The sequence below is a fragment of the Rhinolophus sinicus genome, chromosome 2, assembly GCF_057876585.1.
Source record: "Rhinolophus sinicus isolate RSI-liver-muscle chromosome 2, RSI-T2T, whole genome shotgun sequence".
In the NCBI taxonomy this organism is placed as follows: domain Eukaryota; kingdom Metazoa; phylum Chordata; class Mammalia; order Chiroptera; family Rhinolophidae; genus Rhinolophus; species Rhinolophus sinicus.
Genome location: NC_142502.1, coordinates 165642924 through 165662088, shown reverse-complemented (window position 1 = coordinate 165662088; position 19165 = coordinate 165642924). Strand labels below are relative to the sequence as shown.

Genomic DNA, 19165 nt, shown 5'->3' with positions numbered 1-19165 from the left:
CAGGCTGCTACTTTTGTTGTTTTTCCCCCCTCAGTGACATAATGCTTTCTAGCCATTGCCTCGCCACTACAGAGGTGGTCAGTTAGATTGAGGTGATAACTTGGTTAGATTGAGGTGGTAACTTATTACCAAAAGTTCATACTCAACAGGTTTTAACAAGTAAGTTCATGGTATTTGGGTATATGTGGTAAATCTTGGCATATATATTTTATCCCGTTATTTGGAGAAAGGGACCAACCGCAAAACCAAAGCAACCATATAACTACGTACTTGATAGAGCCCTATATATGGATACAACCAAAATATTTATTCTAAGGCCTGGACCCAGGGATGGTTCAAATGAAAGACTTAAGACTATAAACTAAGTTATGTTTCTCTTCTATATACCACTAAACTAGCAGATTTTCCATAAGTATTTCAAGTATGAATTTCTTTGTTCCAAATACTTCAAGCCTTCATCCATCGTTCCACTTTAAACACTGGTCCACCATGTGCATAAGAATCATTTGGGGTATTTAAAATGCATCCCTGCTATCATTCCAGCTGGCGAATCTGAATCTCTGGGATATAGCCAGGGAGTTTTTCTTTAATAAACTCCCTAATCCATTCTGATTTAAGAGGTCTGCAGACCACACTGTCCCAGGACCTCTAAAATGACTCTGGTAATATCCCCAAAATCCTCATATGCACTTCTTCAATTAGCTATGTTCATTACCACGTGAGCCTGCTACTGTCCTTCCATGTTGTTCTTAAACTTTTCCAGTTTAATGGACAATTACTCCCTATGACTAGATTGGGTAATTTTGGAAAAATAAAAGACTCCTTCGTTCCAAGGGTTCGCTAAATCCTGGTGGGGGTATTCCCCAGCAGAGGGTCTGTACAATGCTATGGGTTGTCTCTTCCTGTCAGTATCAGTAAACTAAAGGGACAACCAAGTCACTCTTGCTGGGTACAGAAGCAGGTGTAGCAAACTCAAAAGCCTTCACCAGGCAGGAAAGACAAATGTATGAAGCTTCCTACAAGGGCTCCACAGGAGCTGGAAACAAATTAGAGAGTGTCTATTGAACATAAAGCTCATTCTAGATACAGAGAACCTCAGCTACAGGTCTCCACTGAAGGAGCTTACAATCTGGTTCTGAACAAAAGTAATCATGAAAAGATAAGACTACTTAAGGAAAAATATGCCCAACTAGTAGCCTGGGTAGATCTAACAGTTTAGAGGAGAGGTTCAGGGAAGAACTTCAGAGTTGAGCCACAGGTATATGGGGTTCTTGAAGAATCAATAGCAAGGAGGAAGGACAGCAGGCAGGGGAAAGGCCTCAGCGATATGCAGAGAACAATTCAGAAGAGTGTACACAACCAGGCTGTACAGGGAGAAGTGAGAGGCTAGGCAAGCGTAGGCCAAATCAGAGCTCCAGCTGCAGCATGGTGAAAGGGGGGCCAGTGTCGGGGAGCAGATTAGGGGAAAGTAGTGTTTCCTGAAGATGGATTTGGCAGTGGTGACTGGGAAGGACAGTTAAAAAGGTATTTTAGTTGCAAAATGAGGCAGTTGGGGCCCAGATTACTGCTATGCCTGGGAACTAAGGAAGAGTGCTCAAAAATTGGTAACGAATTGAATTTGGAAGATGAATAAGAATGAAAAGAAGGCTAATTTGGGATCATAGATTTTTAGACTAAAGGGCACAGCTACAGACTTTTTTTTTTTTTACCTTCACCAGAAATTTCTCTCCATGGATTTGGTGGGTACATAAATGCAGCATTTTGGATTTGGTCGTTGATATCTTCATCTTCATTAAAAGGAAACGTGCCACTGAGGCTCACGTAGACAATAACTCCCACTGACCACATATCTAGAGAACGGTTGTAACCTTTGCTTCTGAGAACTTCAGGGGCTAAGTATGCTGGAGTTCCTACCACAGATCTCCGGAACGACTTTTCACCAATGATGCGCGCAAAACCAAAGTCACACAGCTTCACCTGGAATTCAAAGGATGGTGGTAATTTTACACACACACACACACAGTCTCTAAATATGATTATCATTTCAGCACACTTGCCAACTATATTGATTATGAAGGTCAAATGACTGTAGATAGGGAAATTATAAAATACCTTTTCCCAAAAGGCAGATACATCTATAACCAGTGATCCATTAGTAGTATGAAGTGCTTTCCTACTGCTTATTTAAAAAAAAACACACACATTCTGGCTTCCAGAATGCCACATACCAGACTTGGGTCATAAGTGTTTAAAGTTTTTTGATGAAATGGAGGGTGCTGATCTTTTATCATTTGGCTTTTAAGGAGATCTTTTTTGTCATCTGTGAGCAATAATTATGTGTTTCATTTTTGAATCTTCAGTGGACTCATAAAGCCTGGACATATACAGGTACTTAATAAATGCTGAATGAAAATTAAGTTATGATATTTAAAGACTTATTCCTTATTTTGTTTAATGCTAGAATCTGTTCCCAAGGGTATATTAATATAAATTGGCAAGTAAATGAAATTGAGGTGTGTTAAAGATAACAATGTGGCCAGCAGAAGAGTAATGCTAGAGATTGCTGATAGAACTAACTGTTTTCTATGCCTAGGAACAAATTATTGCTAGTTAGATGTTTACATTTGAGAAAAGTTCTATCTGAAGGTGACCACAGTCATTGCCATGTCCACTTGGGAAGAGTTCTGGAAGTGTGATGAGCTTGGCTGAGCTCAGTACACTTGATGCCTGTCTTCTAGCAGAGGTTCAGATTTTGGTGATGCATCCATGCTGAACAAGCAGGAGCCAAGTACTTCCCAGACGAAATGCCCTGACTCGCAGAATGTTTTCAGAAAAAGCATTAATATAAATACAAAGAAAAGGGATTTGGCCTTTGCAAACCAGTGGTACAAATAGTGACCGGAGAGCAAAGATGAAGGTGTATTCAACTGCTGCTTGCTACTTTGGGATTATGGACCCTCATACATGTTTTTACGATGTTTGTTCTGTCATTATTGAATTAGGCTACTTGTCTATTTGAGTATTTGAAGAATAGGGCTATTGACCATGAAAACGTGAATTCTCTTATTTTTTCATGAAATGCCGTATTTCAGCTAGTAAAGATTAACTTGGCAATTTGGTGACTGAATAAAGAAGTGTGACCATGGCTAAACTAGCACTTGAGCAAAAAAGACTGTCAAGTAAATGTTATTTTCCCTTCCTTCCTAGTGGAGCAATGGGCATCACTAAAGTCGAGGTCAGAAAGTTGGAGTTTTAGCCTCAGCTGGAGGGGTGTGCATCCTTTGTCCATACTATTCTGAAGATCCAATAAGATACTATATGGACATACTTTATTTAAAACATCGCACCAACTATTAGGGGACCATTTTTGACCTCACAATGATAATCACTTTTAACCACATGGGCATTATTAAAAAAAATATGATCACTTGTTTAAAAGTTAAAAGAGTTGAGTAATTTTTTAAAATACATCGTTTTCTTTGAAAGACAACTTGAGTTGTATCCACCAAGTGAAATAGCCCTCTGTTGCTTTTATTCTAGCCATTTGTTTAGTTGTGCATTATTTTAAATGCACATAAGCAATAGTTTGTGGCAACAGACACACTAGCTGTTTGGAGGATTCAAGGACACAATCATGAAAAACATTCCTCAGGACTTTTACAAGCTGCCTTCTGACCCATTTGTGAAGTAAATCTGGATCCAAGATCAGCACTTCCTGATGAACTGAAACTTAACCAAGTGAAGAAGAGAATCGTGCATCACACAGGATACACACACATCACAGGCATATGAGCACTGTTGGTGACGGGAAATGTAATGCTTATGCAGGCTTTGATGACAATGTTTGAAATACAGTACTCTAAAGAGGAAATGGAGTTGGCTGCCTTGTGTCTCCCAGTTCAGTTTGTTTTATTTTATGGGGAATTTGTCCTGAGCAGCAAGCACCAAGGTTGATTCTCCCCCCTTCATTCCCAACCCACAGACGGAGGTGAAATGCAAAAGGTATTCCTTGAGATCAGGTTAAGTCTAAAACGTCTTAATAAAAATGAAATAAATAGTAAAATCTGAATTCAAACTATTCAGGTAATATCCTCATTGGCAATTACAGGATGGAAATTTTATTTCCGTAAGATGAACCTAACAGCAATGCCTTTCACGGGTACTTCCTAATGTCAGATACTTAAAATGATGCTTTAAAAGGTTCTGGAGAGTATCTCACCTGAGGAAATGGCTCTGCTGATGCGAGTAGCACATTTTCTGGCTTTAAATCACAGTGCACAATATTTTTAAAATGTAGATTCCTCAAAGCAACAAGTATCTGTGATTGAAGGAAAGATTTTTTTCAATGCTTGGAGAAATCATAGCTAAACCCCCATCTGACCCCTTGAATAATACAGTAATTTGAAAAGCCCACCATAGTTCATCAAGATTTAACTAACAGTGTCATTCTATTCTTTGAGGTTAACAAGTCCCACAACATCCTGATATGTAAAAGCATGGCTATTTAATTCTCTTATGTAGTTTCTAGTTTCAAAAAAAGAATTAAAATACCTGTGTCACCATGAATTTAGTAATTCGTTCTGGAAGTCGACTTTTCTCACTGGATAGAATCATTTCCAACATATCTCCATGCAGCTTTTCCATTACGACAAAAACTCGTTCTGGGGTTTCAAACATACATTCCAGGTTTACAATCCCAGGATGGTGCAAATTCTGAGGAATTGCAGGATTAATTGTATGGAATATAAGGCATACAAAGAAAAACAGCTTAGAAAAATAAAAGCAAACAAAATAAGGATCACAGATTCTGATTTTTCCAAGTTCTGGAAGTTGATGCACTGAGGGGAAAGAATGTCTCCTCAATTTGATTATGTAATTGCTCTGGTTCGTTACTTTTTTCCTTCTCATCTCAAATCTTCCTACACTAACTTTATGCTGTCCATGAATCAGCCCCAATTGCCAATCAAATTTTAGCCAATTACCCAGAGCTCTTTGGGCTCGTATTTGTGAAAATCTTTGCTCAAGAGATGGTTTTGTTTCTAAGGTAGTTACTTATCTAAATGTCTTGATTCTCATTATATTCTCATTATACATCAATCTGGTCTTCCCTCTTTTAGGCTCAGAATCTCTACCTCTATCATCCCACGTTTCTCGAGCACTACTATGTTACCAGGGCTGGACAATACAAAGATCAAAATGATATTGTTTCTGCTAATGAAAAACCAACCTATCTTACTGGTAAAAATAAGCAAGCAGGCAAGCACACCTTCCTCTAAGGCAAATTTGAGAAATCAGCCATGCTCAAAAATGTTTCAATGGCTATTTCTGGACATAAATCTCAATTCCTCTACTTGGATTTTAAGATCTTCAAAAATCTGGCTTCATTGTCCCTATTCAATCTTAAATATGCTCTGCTGGCCCAACTAATTAAACTATTCCTTATTAATAGAAATACATTTTTCTTATGTTTTTTACCATTATGGGTACCTAATTATGCTAAGGGGGAAAAATTTTTTTTGGCCTATGTGAGGTTGAGCTCCTTCTTTAAAATGTTTTTTAAATCCACCATCACATTACCTCTTTTCGGGACTGCTGCAATAATTTCCTCTACGCTCTACCGTGTTTCCCTGAAAATAAGACCTAGCCGGACCATTAGCTCTAATGCATCTTTTGGAGCAAAAATTAATATAAGACCCAGCATTATATTATATTATTATATATTAGATCCAGTCTTATATAAGACTGGGTCTTATATTACAATAAGACCGGGTCTTATGTTAATTTTTGCTCCAAAAGATTCATTAGAGCTGATGGTCTGGCTAGGTCTTATTTTCGGGGAGACATGGTATCTACGCAGCAATACTTATCCCATGGTACCGTATCTGTGTACAAGCTCCCTGAAGGCAGAGACTGTGTCTTAGTCATTTTAGTTCAATGTCTGAATCATGGTTGGTGCTTTGAAAGATGTTTAGAAAGTGAAAAAGAAGCGTAAAATATTTTTTACTAATAAACTGAAAACTTAATGCTCCAATTTACTAATAAATTAAAACATGATATTCCAAGCAGCAAAATAAGTGACACAATTTTACAGTAGATAAAAGTGAAATAGTCCAAGTGGTGGGTGTGATAATGACAGTACTGGAAAATTCAGAACGTAACTTAGGTCAGCTTAAGAGCTGGAAGTGTGCCTGGCTGTCCTCTCTGCTGTAGTTGTCTATCTCTTAAGGTTCTTTTTCCCCCCATCTCCTTTAAAAACACCCATGCACACACAAAAACAGAAGTACATATACTATAACATTATTCTCCTTTCTAAACACCTTCTTCTATTTGTGTAAATGTCCCATTCTCTCTGGAGTCTCTTTTAGTAAATTATACTTTCACAGAGAACTAACCATTTTCTCCACGTTTTCAAATTTATCTGACAGTTACACAAGGTAGTATCTTAAGATTCCCTTAATTTATTTTAGTATTCCTGGTCATCTCCCCAAGATGTTTTTGTATTTTATTTTTTTATTAGGTTGGCTACTTATTTTATTGTTATCCGATCCCCCAGAGAACCTGCTTTTGGATATATTTTATTTTCTGTATTAAATTTATTAATTTCCTTTTTTATCTTTGTTAATCCCTTCTACTTTTCTTAGGTTTATTGTTCATTTTTTAACTTCCTGAGTTGGAATCATTTATTTTTATTCTTTGTTGCTTAATATTTGAAGTTATAAAGCTCTCTCTGAGCAATAGCCCAAAAACTCTGATATACAATATTTTTACAATTATTTTCAAAGTGGTACTCTGAAATACCGATTTTGCTCTTTGATTCAAAAATTAAGATTTAAAAACTTTTTTTCATATGGTGGGGGCTTTAATTTTGAAATTTATTTCAAGTTATGTTACATTAAGATCAAAGAATATTATTTATTATTCTCTGAATATATTTTAATATTTATATATTCAAATGACTGGTTATTTGGTATAATGCAATTTGCTCTCTTCCACTGTTAAAGTGCCCTTCTTCAATTCATTTAATGTGCTTTCCCTTAAATTAATCTTATCAGATCATGACCCCCTTGGCTTTCTTTCATTTGAGAAAATGACTAGAGAGGAGACAACTGTAGGTCTGAGAGCTAGTTCTTATTGTGGTACTGCTTCCTGCATGTACCCCTGCTCCATTACCATTGTTTCTGGAAAAACTTCTACCTATTTTGTAGGTCTGAACTCTCTTCTATTTTTATTAAAGAAACAGTATGCTTTTCCGTTTATCATTTTTCCTGTAGCTTTTGGATGACTTCCGAGAAGGGGAAAATGCTGAATTTATACCGCAATGTTCAAATTCATGTTCAAATTTCCTTCCAAAGTTTCTGATAACATTCCCCTCCCCGCCACCGTGTATTAAATACAAGTAGCCGTGACAGCACCACACCTTTTCTGCCACTACCCTTCTATCCTCTTCAGACAATAGCAAAAGAAACATTTTACTAATTACCATCTCTCTATGAAATGAAAGTAAAAGTCTCCATTTCTTCTCGGCCCCACAATGTGCTTCCCAGATGTGTCCATGTTGACAGTTTTTATAAGTATGAATCCTTGTCCACACATAACCATACGTAGACAAATATAATGTACACATTACCTTAAGAAATTACACAGATGGAGTCATTCCATACTTTTAAAAAATTTAATGTTATAGATAATTCCCCACATAAATAGATTTATTCAATAAATATTAAATGAGTATTTGCTATGTGCCTAGTACTATGTAGGTAGTATGGATTCACCAATAAACAAAACGGACAAATAGCTCTTGTCTCTTGGAGCTTCTTAATTCTAGCAAGGTGAGACAGACAACAGGTAATAAACGAGTCAATCACCTAGTACAGAGGTGATAAGTGCTGTGGCAAAAAGACAGAGTAAGGGAGTGCAGGGGTGCAGGGAGGGTTTAATGCTGAATAGAATGCAAAGGCCTCATTGAGGAAATAACATTTGGGCAAAATCTGAAGGAGGTAAGGGAATACGCCATGCAGATATTGGAGGGAGGAAGCACTCCAGGCCGAGGGGACAGCTAATGCAGTCACTGAGATAGGACTGTATCTGGCAAGTGTGAGGAACAGAAAGAAAGTCAGTGTGGCTATCATCTGGAAAAGAGGTGCAGTTTGTTGAATATGGTATCTGCAGTGGAAGGTTTTTCAAGAGATTTTGGTTCAGCTTAATACAGAATAGTCACAGATGTCTAAAAATATCTTGTGCTCATTTCTATTAATTAAACGGACAGACATACAGAGCCTATCAACCAACTGCTCAAGGGCCAGACTGGATGTTCCTGGGTAAACTGTATGGTCACTTCTAAATTAATGATTCTATATATTTTTCCTTCCTGCTACCAGAAAGGTCAAAGCTGTGGTCTCAATGATATGCTTAGTCTTCACCTATCCTTTCTCTATAAAGATGTAGATGTAGGGAAGAAAAACTACGGCTAGCAGTGGAGCTGCAGATGAAGATTACAGTACCGGGATCAACTACAGGTACAGCCAGCCTCTGAGGTGTACTTGATGAACACCCTGGGGCACAGATGGGAAAGTGAAGATGACACGGCTGGCAGGACGGAACAAAAGAGCGGTGTGCGTGTATGGGTTCCTTTCAACTCATTTGAAAGTCTAGCCGAAATACTCCTATAACTAAATGTTGTGGAACTAATTTCAGTAAATGAGCTATCTGAAAAAAGTTTCCTTTTAAAAAATGTGTTTACCACATTCAGATTGTATTGAGAGAATTATAATTCACATACAAAGTAGGCTAAAGTTGATGTTTACACTGTATATATATAGAGAAGAATCCGCAGTTACACTGCAAAAGAGTAAATGAAGTCACAATTTTATGTGTACACACACACACACACACACACACACACACACACACACACACACACAAGCAGGTCCAATTCGGTAGAACAGAGAGAGCACCTGAATCTGCTACCTTCCAGCTGGGTGAGTTTGCGAAAAAGAAGTACAGTTTCTGGCACGAAGTAAGCCATTCACTAAATATAAAAATGTAAATATTTTATATAAACAATTTGAAGAGAATCTACAACAAAGACAGTATTGTATTAAACTTAAGGTGACGATATTTTATTTGGAGACACGCTGCGATCACTTAATTCTATTCCCAGTTGGGCAATTTGAAAGAAAATAACCAGAAGGATATAATAAGGTTTCTACATTGTGCATTATCTGGAAATTCTTATATTCAGTTATTACAATACAGTTGATAACATGGTGGGAAAGAGCTTCAGTGTTTAGTTTATAGGTGTGTTTGTACTCAAAGTGACAAGAAATCAAACTTTAGGAATACAGCCTTAATATTTATTTTTTTGCATATTAGTTGGACAATGAGAAAGATTCCAAAATTAGATAAGAAAAATATTCCAAAATCTTAACAATATATTCACACTCTAATACAGTCTGAATGCTACTAATATTCTATTTAAGGTAGCTCTCTTTGTAGGAGGAGGCAGCCTTGAAGTGACCACAGGTAGCTTATAGACCAATCTTTTGATTATCACTCCTCTGCAAAAGAAGTAAGGCAAATGTTACTACTAGTGGCCAATAATGTAATAAATGTAAAGTTAATTAGGTGTTTATAAGTTTCTTACCTTCTTCTTCAAGGAAGCGTAAATTCAGTAAGCTGTGTCTTCTTGAACTTCACCCACAAGCAAATGGGGCACTGACAGCATTAACTATTACATCACCATGATTTCGTAAATATTATGCAAAAGCTACGTAATGAATTAATAGAAACTTGCATTATTAGAATTTAGAAAAAAAAGATAAGTATTTTAGACAAATACTTATCAGAAAAATTAAAAAATAAAGCTAAATTTTAGTCTTCTAGATGACCCCCAAAAGAGGTAAAAATGTTAAATGAAAATAAAAACACATAGTAATTTATTTTATGGGATTTAAGTCATTCCTAATACATCTTTAAACATATCTTAATGGATTAAACCATTATAAAATTAAATCTTTAGGGTTTTGAATAAAATACATACAACTTTTAAAAGGTACATAATTTTTAAGCAGTCTTTATTTTTATAGTAATTACTATAATAATTAAGCACCTTATCTGTGAGACTTGGGCGGATATAGCAATGGCCTAACAACATGTGGTAGTAGATGTATCAAGTATTTTGAGCTCCTGGAGTGATGAATTAAGAATGAAAGTTTATTTTTTAAAAAGGTTTTACTTATGAAAATGTATTCTAAACAAATTACTATCATAGAGCAAAATAATGGCGGTCCTTGTAACTCCTAGCTTACTGTAATCTAATTTTTCCTTTTAAAAAAGAACTTAGGGAATTAATTCAGATGCTCACCACCCTTTCACTGAGGGAAAATATCATGAGATGAGAACAAAACCAAACGAAAAACAAATCTTACCAGGACACTAAACAGTCTTGGATTTAAAACTCATAAATCAAAAATTAAAACCAATATAAAGCCACTTTTTTTTTTACCTGTAAAATAGCCACTTCATTACGGAGTTGACTTTCCTGTTTTGTGGGGAATCTCATCTTATCAATTACTTTAATAGCCACATCCCTTCCAGTCTTTCTATGCTTTCCTATTTTGAAAAAAAAGTATAGAAAAGCAAATTGATAGCTCATACAATACAAAAGCTTTATCACAAAGTTGTCCACACACTGAAATTTATATGGATTTACTCTTACATTTCTTTTTCTAGGCTTATTTTGTTCTTTCTCTTTCATTCACCTTTAATTTTAAGAAGTAAATTATGTTTTCCCTCTATAGTATTAGCTCCTAATAAAGGGTATTTCATATTTGAAAAGGTAAGAAATTTGAATCAACTTGTTTGGTGAAAAATAATCTACCTTATTAAATAAATGATAGTTAACTACCCTGACCTAGTATTCAGAGACTCTGTCAAAATGGAAACATTGTACTAATGAATTAATTTTTTTTGAGATTCACTGAGTCAGCACAGTGATTTATCCGCATATTAGAACAAGCCTGGAGGCAGTAAGGCCGTGTAGGAAACTATTGTAATAGTCTTGGCAAGGGATGACAATGACTTGACATTTTTTTGTATAGTGGCTCATAGCTTATAAAGTACTTTTATGTATATTAAATTTAATTAATATTAACAACCCTGTGAGCTATGCTGGTCAGGTTTTATTAGCGCCATTAAACTGATGAAGATACTGAGGCACAGTGAGGTTAAATGACTTTGCAATATCCTAAGGCATACAGCTGGATAAGATTTTAGGTTTTCAGACCTGATATAACATTCATGCCAACAGCAGAGAAATGGTGCCATTTGTGTTGGAAAAACAGTAGGGCACACATTTCAATAAATACAAGGCTTCACAGCGCAAGATAAACTTCAAACAATTTTCCCCACACAAACATCTTTATGTATGAGCTACAAAAAGAGATAAAGTATGGCGATTGTGAAACTAATTTTCTGAATCTTTCTGTTACTTAATTGGGACAGCTGGCAGATGTTTTAAAATTTCTCCATTTTTCAATAGTATGTACTATATGCAAAAGTCTGTGGTCACTTACCTCCATAAACGATGCCAAACTGGCCTGAACCAAGCACCTCATCTGCAAAGATCTGATAAACAGTACTGATGTCCTATTAAGGAAAGACAAAGTAGTAATATTAATTTACCTCTACAAAGCAACGTCAACATCTCTGACTCCTTTCACTCAAAGACTTAAATACATTTTTATTTTTACAATAGAGGCAACTAATTTCCATAAAACTATTTTATGAAACTTAGGTTTTCTATGTCCTAGAAAAGTAAGCCTTATTTTTATACCATCACTCTTACTGTGCAAGTATACTGTATCCTGTAAGACATTTGGGGGGAAATGCTTCGAATAAAAAAAGTCTCATATTTATTAAGTAGTGATCTGTATAAAAAGAAAACAGTCTCCTAGGCCTAAATTTCCTAATTGGTAAAGGGGATATAATATTAAGTTGGTGCAAAAGTCATTGTGGTTTTTGCAATTGTTTTTTCTTTTTCTTTTACTTTTTAAAAATTTTATTGGGGAGTATTGGGGCATAGTGTGTTTCTCCAGGGCCCATCAGATCCAAGTCCAGTCGCCATTTTCAATCTTTAGTTGCAGGGGGCGCAGCCCACCATCCCATGCAGGAATTGAACGGGCAACCTTGTTGTTGAGAGCTCGCACTCTAACCAGCTGAGCCACCCAGCCGCCCCTCCAGCAGCTCAGCAGCAGCTCGTTGCTTTAGTCTAGTCGTGGAGGGAGCGGCTCACTGGCCCACGTGGAAATCGAACCGGCAAGTCTGTTGTTCAGAGCTCGCGCTCTATCCAACTGAGCCATCCGGCCACGCTGCAATTATTTTTAACCTTTTAAACTGCAATTACTTTTAGACCAACCTAATAACATCTATCTCACTGGATTTTTGAGTAAATAAGGACATACACAACGTTGCAAAATGTCCAGTGCCTGTCATAAAAATCAGTACAACCAACCTTTGAACAATGCAGGGGTGAGAGGGTTACCAACCCCTACAGAGTCAAAAATCCACATATTACTTCTGACTTCCCCAAAACGTAAGTACAGTCAGCCCTTTGCATCTGAGGATTCAATCAACCATGGGGTGATAATACTGTTTTCAATCTGTGGTTGGTTGAATCAACAGGTGTGAAATTCAAGGATACAAAGGACAAACTATATTTATTGAAAAATAAAGTGGACCCAGCCAGTTCAAACTTGTGTTGTTCAAGGGTCAACTGTAATTCCCAAAATTCCAATTTCCTAATTTCTCTTTAAATTAGGTAAACTTAAATAAACTATTAAATCCCCTGGGACTTTGTGTTCTCATCTGTAAAAAGGTATTGGTCTACATCTGTTAAATCTGTCCTAATTTTAAAAATGTCTATTCTTTTATGATTATCAGCAACATTTATTGAGCACCAACTGTATACAAGGCTCTGTGATAGGTCACTAATTTGTAAAACAGACCTAAGGAACTTACGATGTAGCAGGGGAAACAGAAAAATCTATTAAAAGGATAAACAATTCAGAACACCATATCAGGGTCAAATCAGCATTACAATAAAGGCTATTATAACACTTCATCTTTACTAATACACCAGAATAACCTATATTCCCCATTCCCTCTGAAAAGCACATACTGATGTCTATAGCAGCATAACAAGCTGTAACTTTTACTTACCACATTCTCCTGGATCTGACAATTAGATACAGAGATACTGGTAGACAAATCTTCTGTAATATGTAAGAATGATATATGAGAAAAAGAACAAAATTATTAGTATATTACTTAACATTAATATTTACTGATACGTGAATGCCCACAGTATATAAAATTTTAAAAACTGGCTAACATTCAGCTAATATAATGTAGTTACATTTGTTTAAAAAAAAAAGAAAAGAAAGAAATCCACACATCCAACATTAATCCAGCATGAGGAAACTGGTTAAATAATATATGAGACGTCCATACAAAGGAATACTATCTAAACATTTGCTAGGGTAGAGTTGTGAGTACAGAGTCAGAAAGCTACCCATGACATATTATTAAATTAAAAAGGTAAATTGTAGGGTAATGGCATTTGAATTAAAAACAAAAATATGATTACTTCTGGTGAATGAGAGAGGTGGGGTTGGGGAACAAAGATTTTAGTCTTTATACACTTCTATACTGCTTGCATTTTTTCCAAACATAAAAAGCATATGCATTACTTCAACAAAAATTTTAACATTAGGTAAATCTATATACTGACATTGAACTATGTCTGCTATATATCAAATAGTGGACAAAAGCAAGTTGCAAAAAGAACACACAGAATATGACCACATTTTTTGGCAAAAATGAAAATATGACAATATAGTACAGATAGAACTATTATTATTCCCACTTTAGAGAACTGTAGAGGCCAAGATCACAGAGCTAGTAAGCGGCAGAACTGGAATTTCATTCTCCAGAATCCTCACTTAATGCTTCTGCAATTCTGCCTTTAGAGATTCTTAATCCTAGGGAGAGGGTCCATTGATGGACTTGAGAAAGTCTCTAAACCCAATTATATATAAATTTGTGTGTATGTGCCTGTATTATATTGGGAAAAAGGTTCATGATTTTAATTAGAACATATGATAATCTGTCTAAAATTTCTAAGACTTACGAGACGCTGTGAATATCCATCTATTTACCGTCTAATAATTAACACTAGACACCGAATATGTTCACGGTCATTACCTTATCCCTTTGGTCACACTTGTCTCAAGTAGAGTTACCACTACCCCATCCACTTCTCCGATTTAGCTCCGCCTATCCTAACCTACCCGAGTTTTAAGCTCAAGTTCCAAATCAGGTTCTTCTACCATAAAGTCTCTGTTTACTCTTCCTGTCCACACTTGAGTTCCTCAAGTAATGCATTACTTTGTTTACTTTAAGCTTTTATTTATTTAAGTGTGTTTTTCCCAGACCCAGCAGCTCCAAGTCAAGTAGTTGTTTCAATCTAGCTGTGGAGGGTGCAGCTCACAGTGGCTTATGTGGGGATCGAACCGGCAACCTTGTTGTTAAGAGCACCGCACTCTAACCAACTGAGCTAACTGGCCACCCAAGTAATGCATTACTCATTTTTGCACTCTATTACTTTATCCCACCATTTAACACAAGTATATATGTCTTATCCCCCTAAATAGCTTTTAAAATTTCTGTATTTCTTTTGTATTTTAGATTGGGTCCTAGCATAACACTAAAAATAGTTGCATCAAATAATATAGCTGAACTGAAATACACTGTATTTAGAAACTGGTTGATATCTATTTCGATTTAAATATATTTGTCTAATAAATGAATTATGTTTCCCCATAAAAACAATGCCAATGGGGGGGAAGTGACATTATACTATGACTTTCTGGTTAAGTGTTCATTTGAACCACTACCAAATTTAGGTTTTATTTCATAAATTTTGTTGGTGCAAAGGACATATGTTTCAATAATTTTTCAATATTTCTGAATGTTTTAATTCAGTTAAAAAAAATACAGCACTTCTAATTTCACAGATTTCATGACTGTGATGTGAACCATAACTCTTTATAGCCTGTTATATCCCACCATGAAGCAAAATGCTAACACTAGTAGTTTGCTTAATCTGATGAGAATTTGTGGATGCAAAACACTTTTCTATACATTACAGGTTCTCTTTCATTTAACACTGACAACCCTATAAAGAAGGTACGATTAGAGAAGTAAGCACTTGTCTAAGATCACATAGCAGGTGGGCTGAGTCAAGATTTAAATATAGGGAGACTGACCCTGGAGTCTCGCTCTGGGAATTGCATATTTACACTATAACCAATATACTTTTATAAAGGAATTAATTAATGGTATTGGTGACAAAAGATGAAGTGTAAAATGAGCATTAAAAATACATACAGAAACACAACCACACCACAAAATGCTTAAGAACCAAAGGGGAAAAGCCACCAACAAGCGTATTGCTTACTGTGATCTCTCCCTTGCCCGGGAGACGTGCAAACACTGGCTTGAGGGGTGACAGGCATGAGAGCTTGGCGAATTGCTTTTTCCCAGCTCTGTGCTACATCAAGTCCAACTCCAGTGGCAGCAAGAACAGGATTGTGAGAGCTGTCCCCATTGTTCTCGCCAACAAAGTATACCATATTATCAGTGATGATTTCAAAACAGTGTGGGTTGCTGCCTTGTGAAATGTTTGTGAAATCTTGTGGTGAAGATATGCGGAGAATTTCTGAAAGTGGAATTTCCTAAAGTAAAAAATTAAGCATTGGAAAATATAAATACTTCTTTGTTTTTATTTTCAAATAACTAAACAATCAAAGACATGATTTTCAATAAACGCCATTAAGACAAATGAACACAGTATGTGGCACATGGAACAGTCAGGTCTTCTGATAGTATCTGCCTTGAATACTATCAGCCACGACAGGGACAGAGCATGGAGTAGAATAACTAAGTCAGTGACTCAGGACTAATGTAGGTCATTAGAATGCAAAAAAGGAGGGGATTTAAGCCAATGGCCACTATATCCTACACCTGTCACTTTCCAATTGTCTTTAAATCAACTCCACAACTCCTTCCCTACTGGCTGCTATCTGCAAGATATACCCCCCAAAGGAGTACAAAGCAGAAATAACAGCAGCAAATCAAAATGTCAGTGTGGGTTGTTCAAGTACTCCATTCTAGTTCTGTCCATAACTGTAACGGTCAGTTATGTTTACTCTACTTCCTAAGGCAAAACATTTATTTAAAAAATCCCAACCAATTTAAAGCAAGTCATTAGTTTCTATTCTTTTTCTTACAGATACAACTGCTACACTTACAATCTTGTTTGGTGTCAGTCTGTGACATGGTAAGCAAAGAAGACTATACAATGTAGATGAAGAGGCAAGAGAAGTATTTGGGAACTGGGGCCTAAGGTGAAATGGAAGGTAAGAGAAACACCGAATACATTGCTGGCCTCATCTCCATCGGCAATAATCATGGGAGTGTCTGAATAGTTTAATCTAAGCCATAGTATCCAGAAGTAAAGCAGCAGCAACCTGTCAGGCAGGCCAAAAACAAAGGAAGACACATCAAAAAACCACCTTTGTAGCAGGACTGTTGTGTGGGGGTGAGATGGAGGGGTGGGGGACAGGTCCTTCCGCAAGGAACTTAACAGTGACTTATATAAACTATTTTAGTCAGACTCATAATACGTACATTCTAATATAACAATTAGTGAATATTAGTCAGATGTATTTGGAAAACATACAATACTTTGATGTACATATTTTTAAAAATGTGAAATCTTTACCTTGTAATACTTTGATCCAGATTCGTTTTGAAACAATGTTAGACATTTGCTGTCAAGTCTCCAATAATGCCTCTTTCTCTATAAAATAAAGAATATAAAACTGAGGGGTTCAAAAATAATGATTCCTCCAAAGCATCTGTACTTTCCTTTTCCTTTCACTTCTATTCATAAATTTGTACTTTTTAATAGGTTTAAAACTCATGAGGTTTAAAATTCTGAAAATATGTAAAGGATATATAGTGAAAAGTATGTTCCTACCACTCATATCACACTCCAACCCTGACTCCAGACAGCAGTGTTAATTAGGTTTTGGGAATCCTTGTAGAGGATTTTATGTGTGCACACGCAAATGCATATGTATTATACACACACAAATATATAATTCACCGATAGGCTAAATTTCTAAAGGTTGGCTTGCTGGGTTGAAAGGTATGTGTACATGTAATTTTGCTTGACAGAATTAAATTATCCTACACAAGATCTGACCCAATTTATAGGCTCATCAGCAAAAGGAAAGTACTGTTTACTCACACCTTCACTAATGCAGTATGTTACTAAACTTTGGGATCTTTGCTACACTCATAAAAACTGGTATTTCGGTGAAATTTTAAATTGTATTTTAAGATTAAGCTCTTATGTTTAAGAGTTATTTGTATTTCCTTGTCTGTGAACTCTGTTTGTTGGCTTTTCACTTAGTAATATGCATTTAAGGCTTCTCCATGTCTTTTCATGGCTTGATAGCTTATTGCTTTGGCGTGTTAAATATTTCACTGTCTGGATGTATGACAGTTCATTTATCATTCACCTACTGAAGATCACCTTGGTTGCTTCCAAGTTTTGGCAATTATGAATAAAGCTACTACAAACACCCATATGCAGGTTTTTATATGGACGTAAGTTTTCATCTCCTTTGGGTAAATAGCAAGGAGAGTGATTGCTGGATCATATGGTAAGAACATGTTTAGTTTTGTAAGAAACTGCTGAACTGTCTTCCAAAGTAGCTGTACCATTTTGCATTCCCATCAGCAATGAATGAAAAGTTCCTGTTGCTCTATATCCTCGCTAGCATTTGGTGTTGTCAGTGTTCTGGATTTTAGCCATTCTAATAGGCATGTAGCAGTATCTCATGGTTTTACTTTGCCATTTCCCTGATGACATAGAATGTGGAACATCTTTTCAAATGCATATTCGCCATCTGTGCACCTTTGTTGGTGAGGTATGTGTTAAGGTCTTGAACCCATTTTTTTAATCAGGTTGTTTTCTTACTCTTGAGCTTTAAGAGTTCTTTGCATATTTTGGACAATAGTCTTTCATCAAATTTCTCTTTTGCAAATGTTTTCTCCCTGTCAGTGGCTTGTCTTTGCATTCTCGTGACATTGTCTTTCGCAGAGCAGAAGTTTTTAATTGTAGTAAAATTCGGCTTATCAATTATTTCTTTCATAGGTTATGCATTTGGTGTTACATCCTGAGACCCTTTTTGAATCGCTATGGCTCTACCAGTTTGTAAAGACAGTACATTAAATATTCTGCCTTTTAAAAATTCTTTACAAATGTATATTTCATTCTCATTTTGATTTAAAAATGCACAAAAAAGCATGTAAAAAAGTTTGACTACCACATGAAAAATGTCTGATTACTGACCAGGGTGTCCCTGCTGGTGTAATGGACCATCCATCCTTCCTTCACCATCGTGCTGCTCTTCCTCTTTGTGTGCTTGATGGATTGTACGACCCTCATTAGCGGAATATTATTGCTTGTTGATGGACTAAAAAAATATTATTTATGAGAAATATTGACCATTTCAATTTTTAAAAAATCGTATACATACTATAAGTTCATCAAGCCTTTTTAATTGAGCTAAAAATTTTCAACATTTTCTTAGGAAGATTAACAATGGCTTAAGAAGAAAATAAATTAATCCTCTTATGATAATACAGTTGATCTACAAAAGATTAAGATAATACTGTAAGTCCTCATTATTTGTCATAAATATTTTCTGGAGGTCACAAAACATAAGAAATCAATGAACAGAGCAGAAAGAATCCACCCCAATGAGAAGATCAGGCACCTGGGAGAGGGTCCCATTTGGGACTGCTGTTGAGGAAGCTCCTGCCCTGGGCAACATGATAAATTAGTAAATTCAAACCAGACAAAAAGCAGGTATACCTACACTCAAATGACACATTCACTTTCAATACCTCTTTGTTGCCAATAAAAAACAAAACCTGGGAAAATGTGAACATTTTACTACAAAGTAGTACATTCTATAGGGCTATATATACAAAACATTAAGTTTCTATTAACATAGGGAATACTTAAAAG

The 19165-nt window shown here is 36.0% G+C and overlaps 1 protein-coding gene across 1 annotated transcript in view; it reads right to left on the bottom strand.

The window, feature by feature from the left end:
- PRKD3 (protein kinase D3) overlaps positions 1-19165 on the bottom strand; it is a 55046-nt gene that overhangs the window by 3936 nt on the left and 31945 nt on the right. Inside the window, exons 9-17 of the mRNA XM_019742118.3 lie at positions 18485-18608; positions 16844-16921; positions 15518-15794; positions 13219-13271; positions 11574-11646; positions 10505-10611; positions 4552-4713; positions 4220-4318; positions 1710-1977 (exon numbers count right to left, since the gene is read on the bottom strand). Of these exons, the coding sequence (XP_019597677.1) occupies positions 1710-1977; positions 4220-4318; positions 4552-4713; positions 10505-10611; positions 11574-11646; positions 13219-13271; positions 15518-15794; positions 16844-16921; positions 18485-18608 (1241 nt within the window). The remainder of the gene's footprint in view (positions 1-1709; positions 1978-4219; positions 4319-4551; positions 4714-10504; positions 10612-11573; positions 11647-13218; positions 13272-15517; positions 15795-16843; positions 16922-18484; positions 18609-19165) is intronic.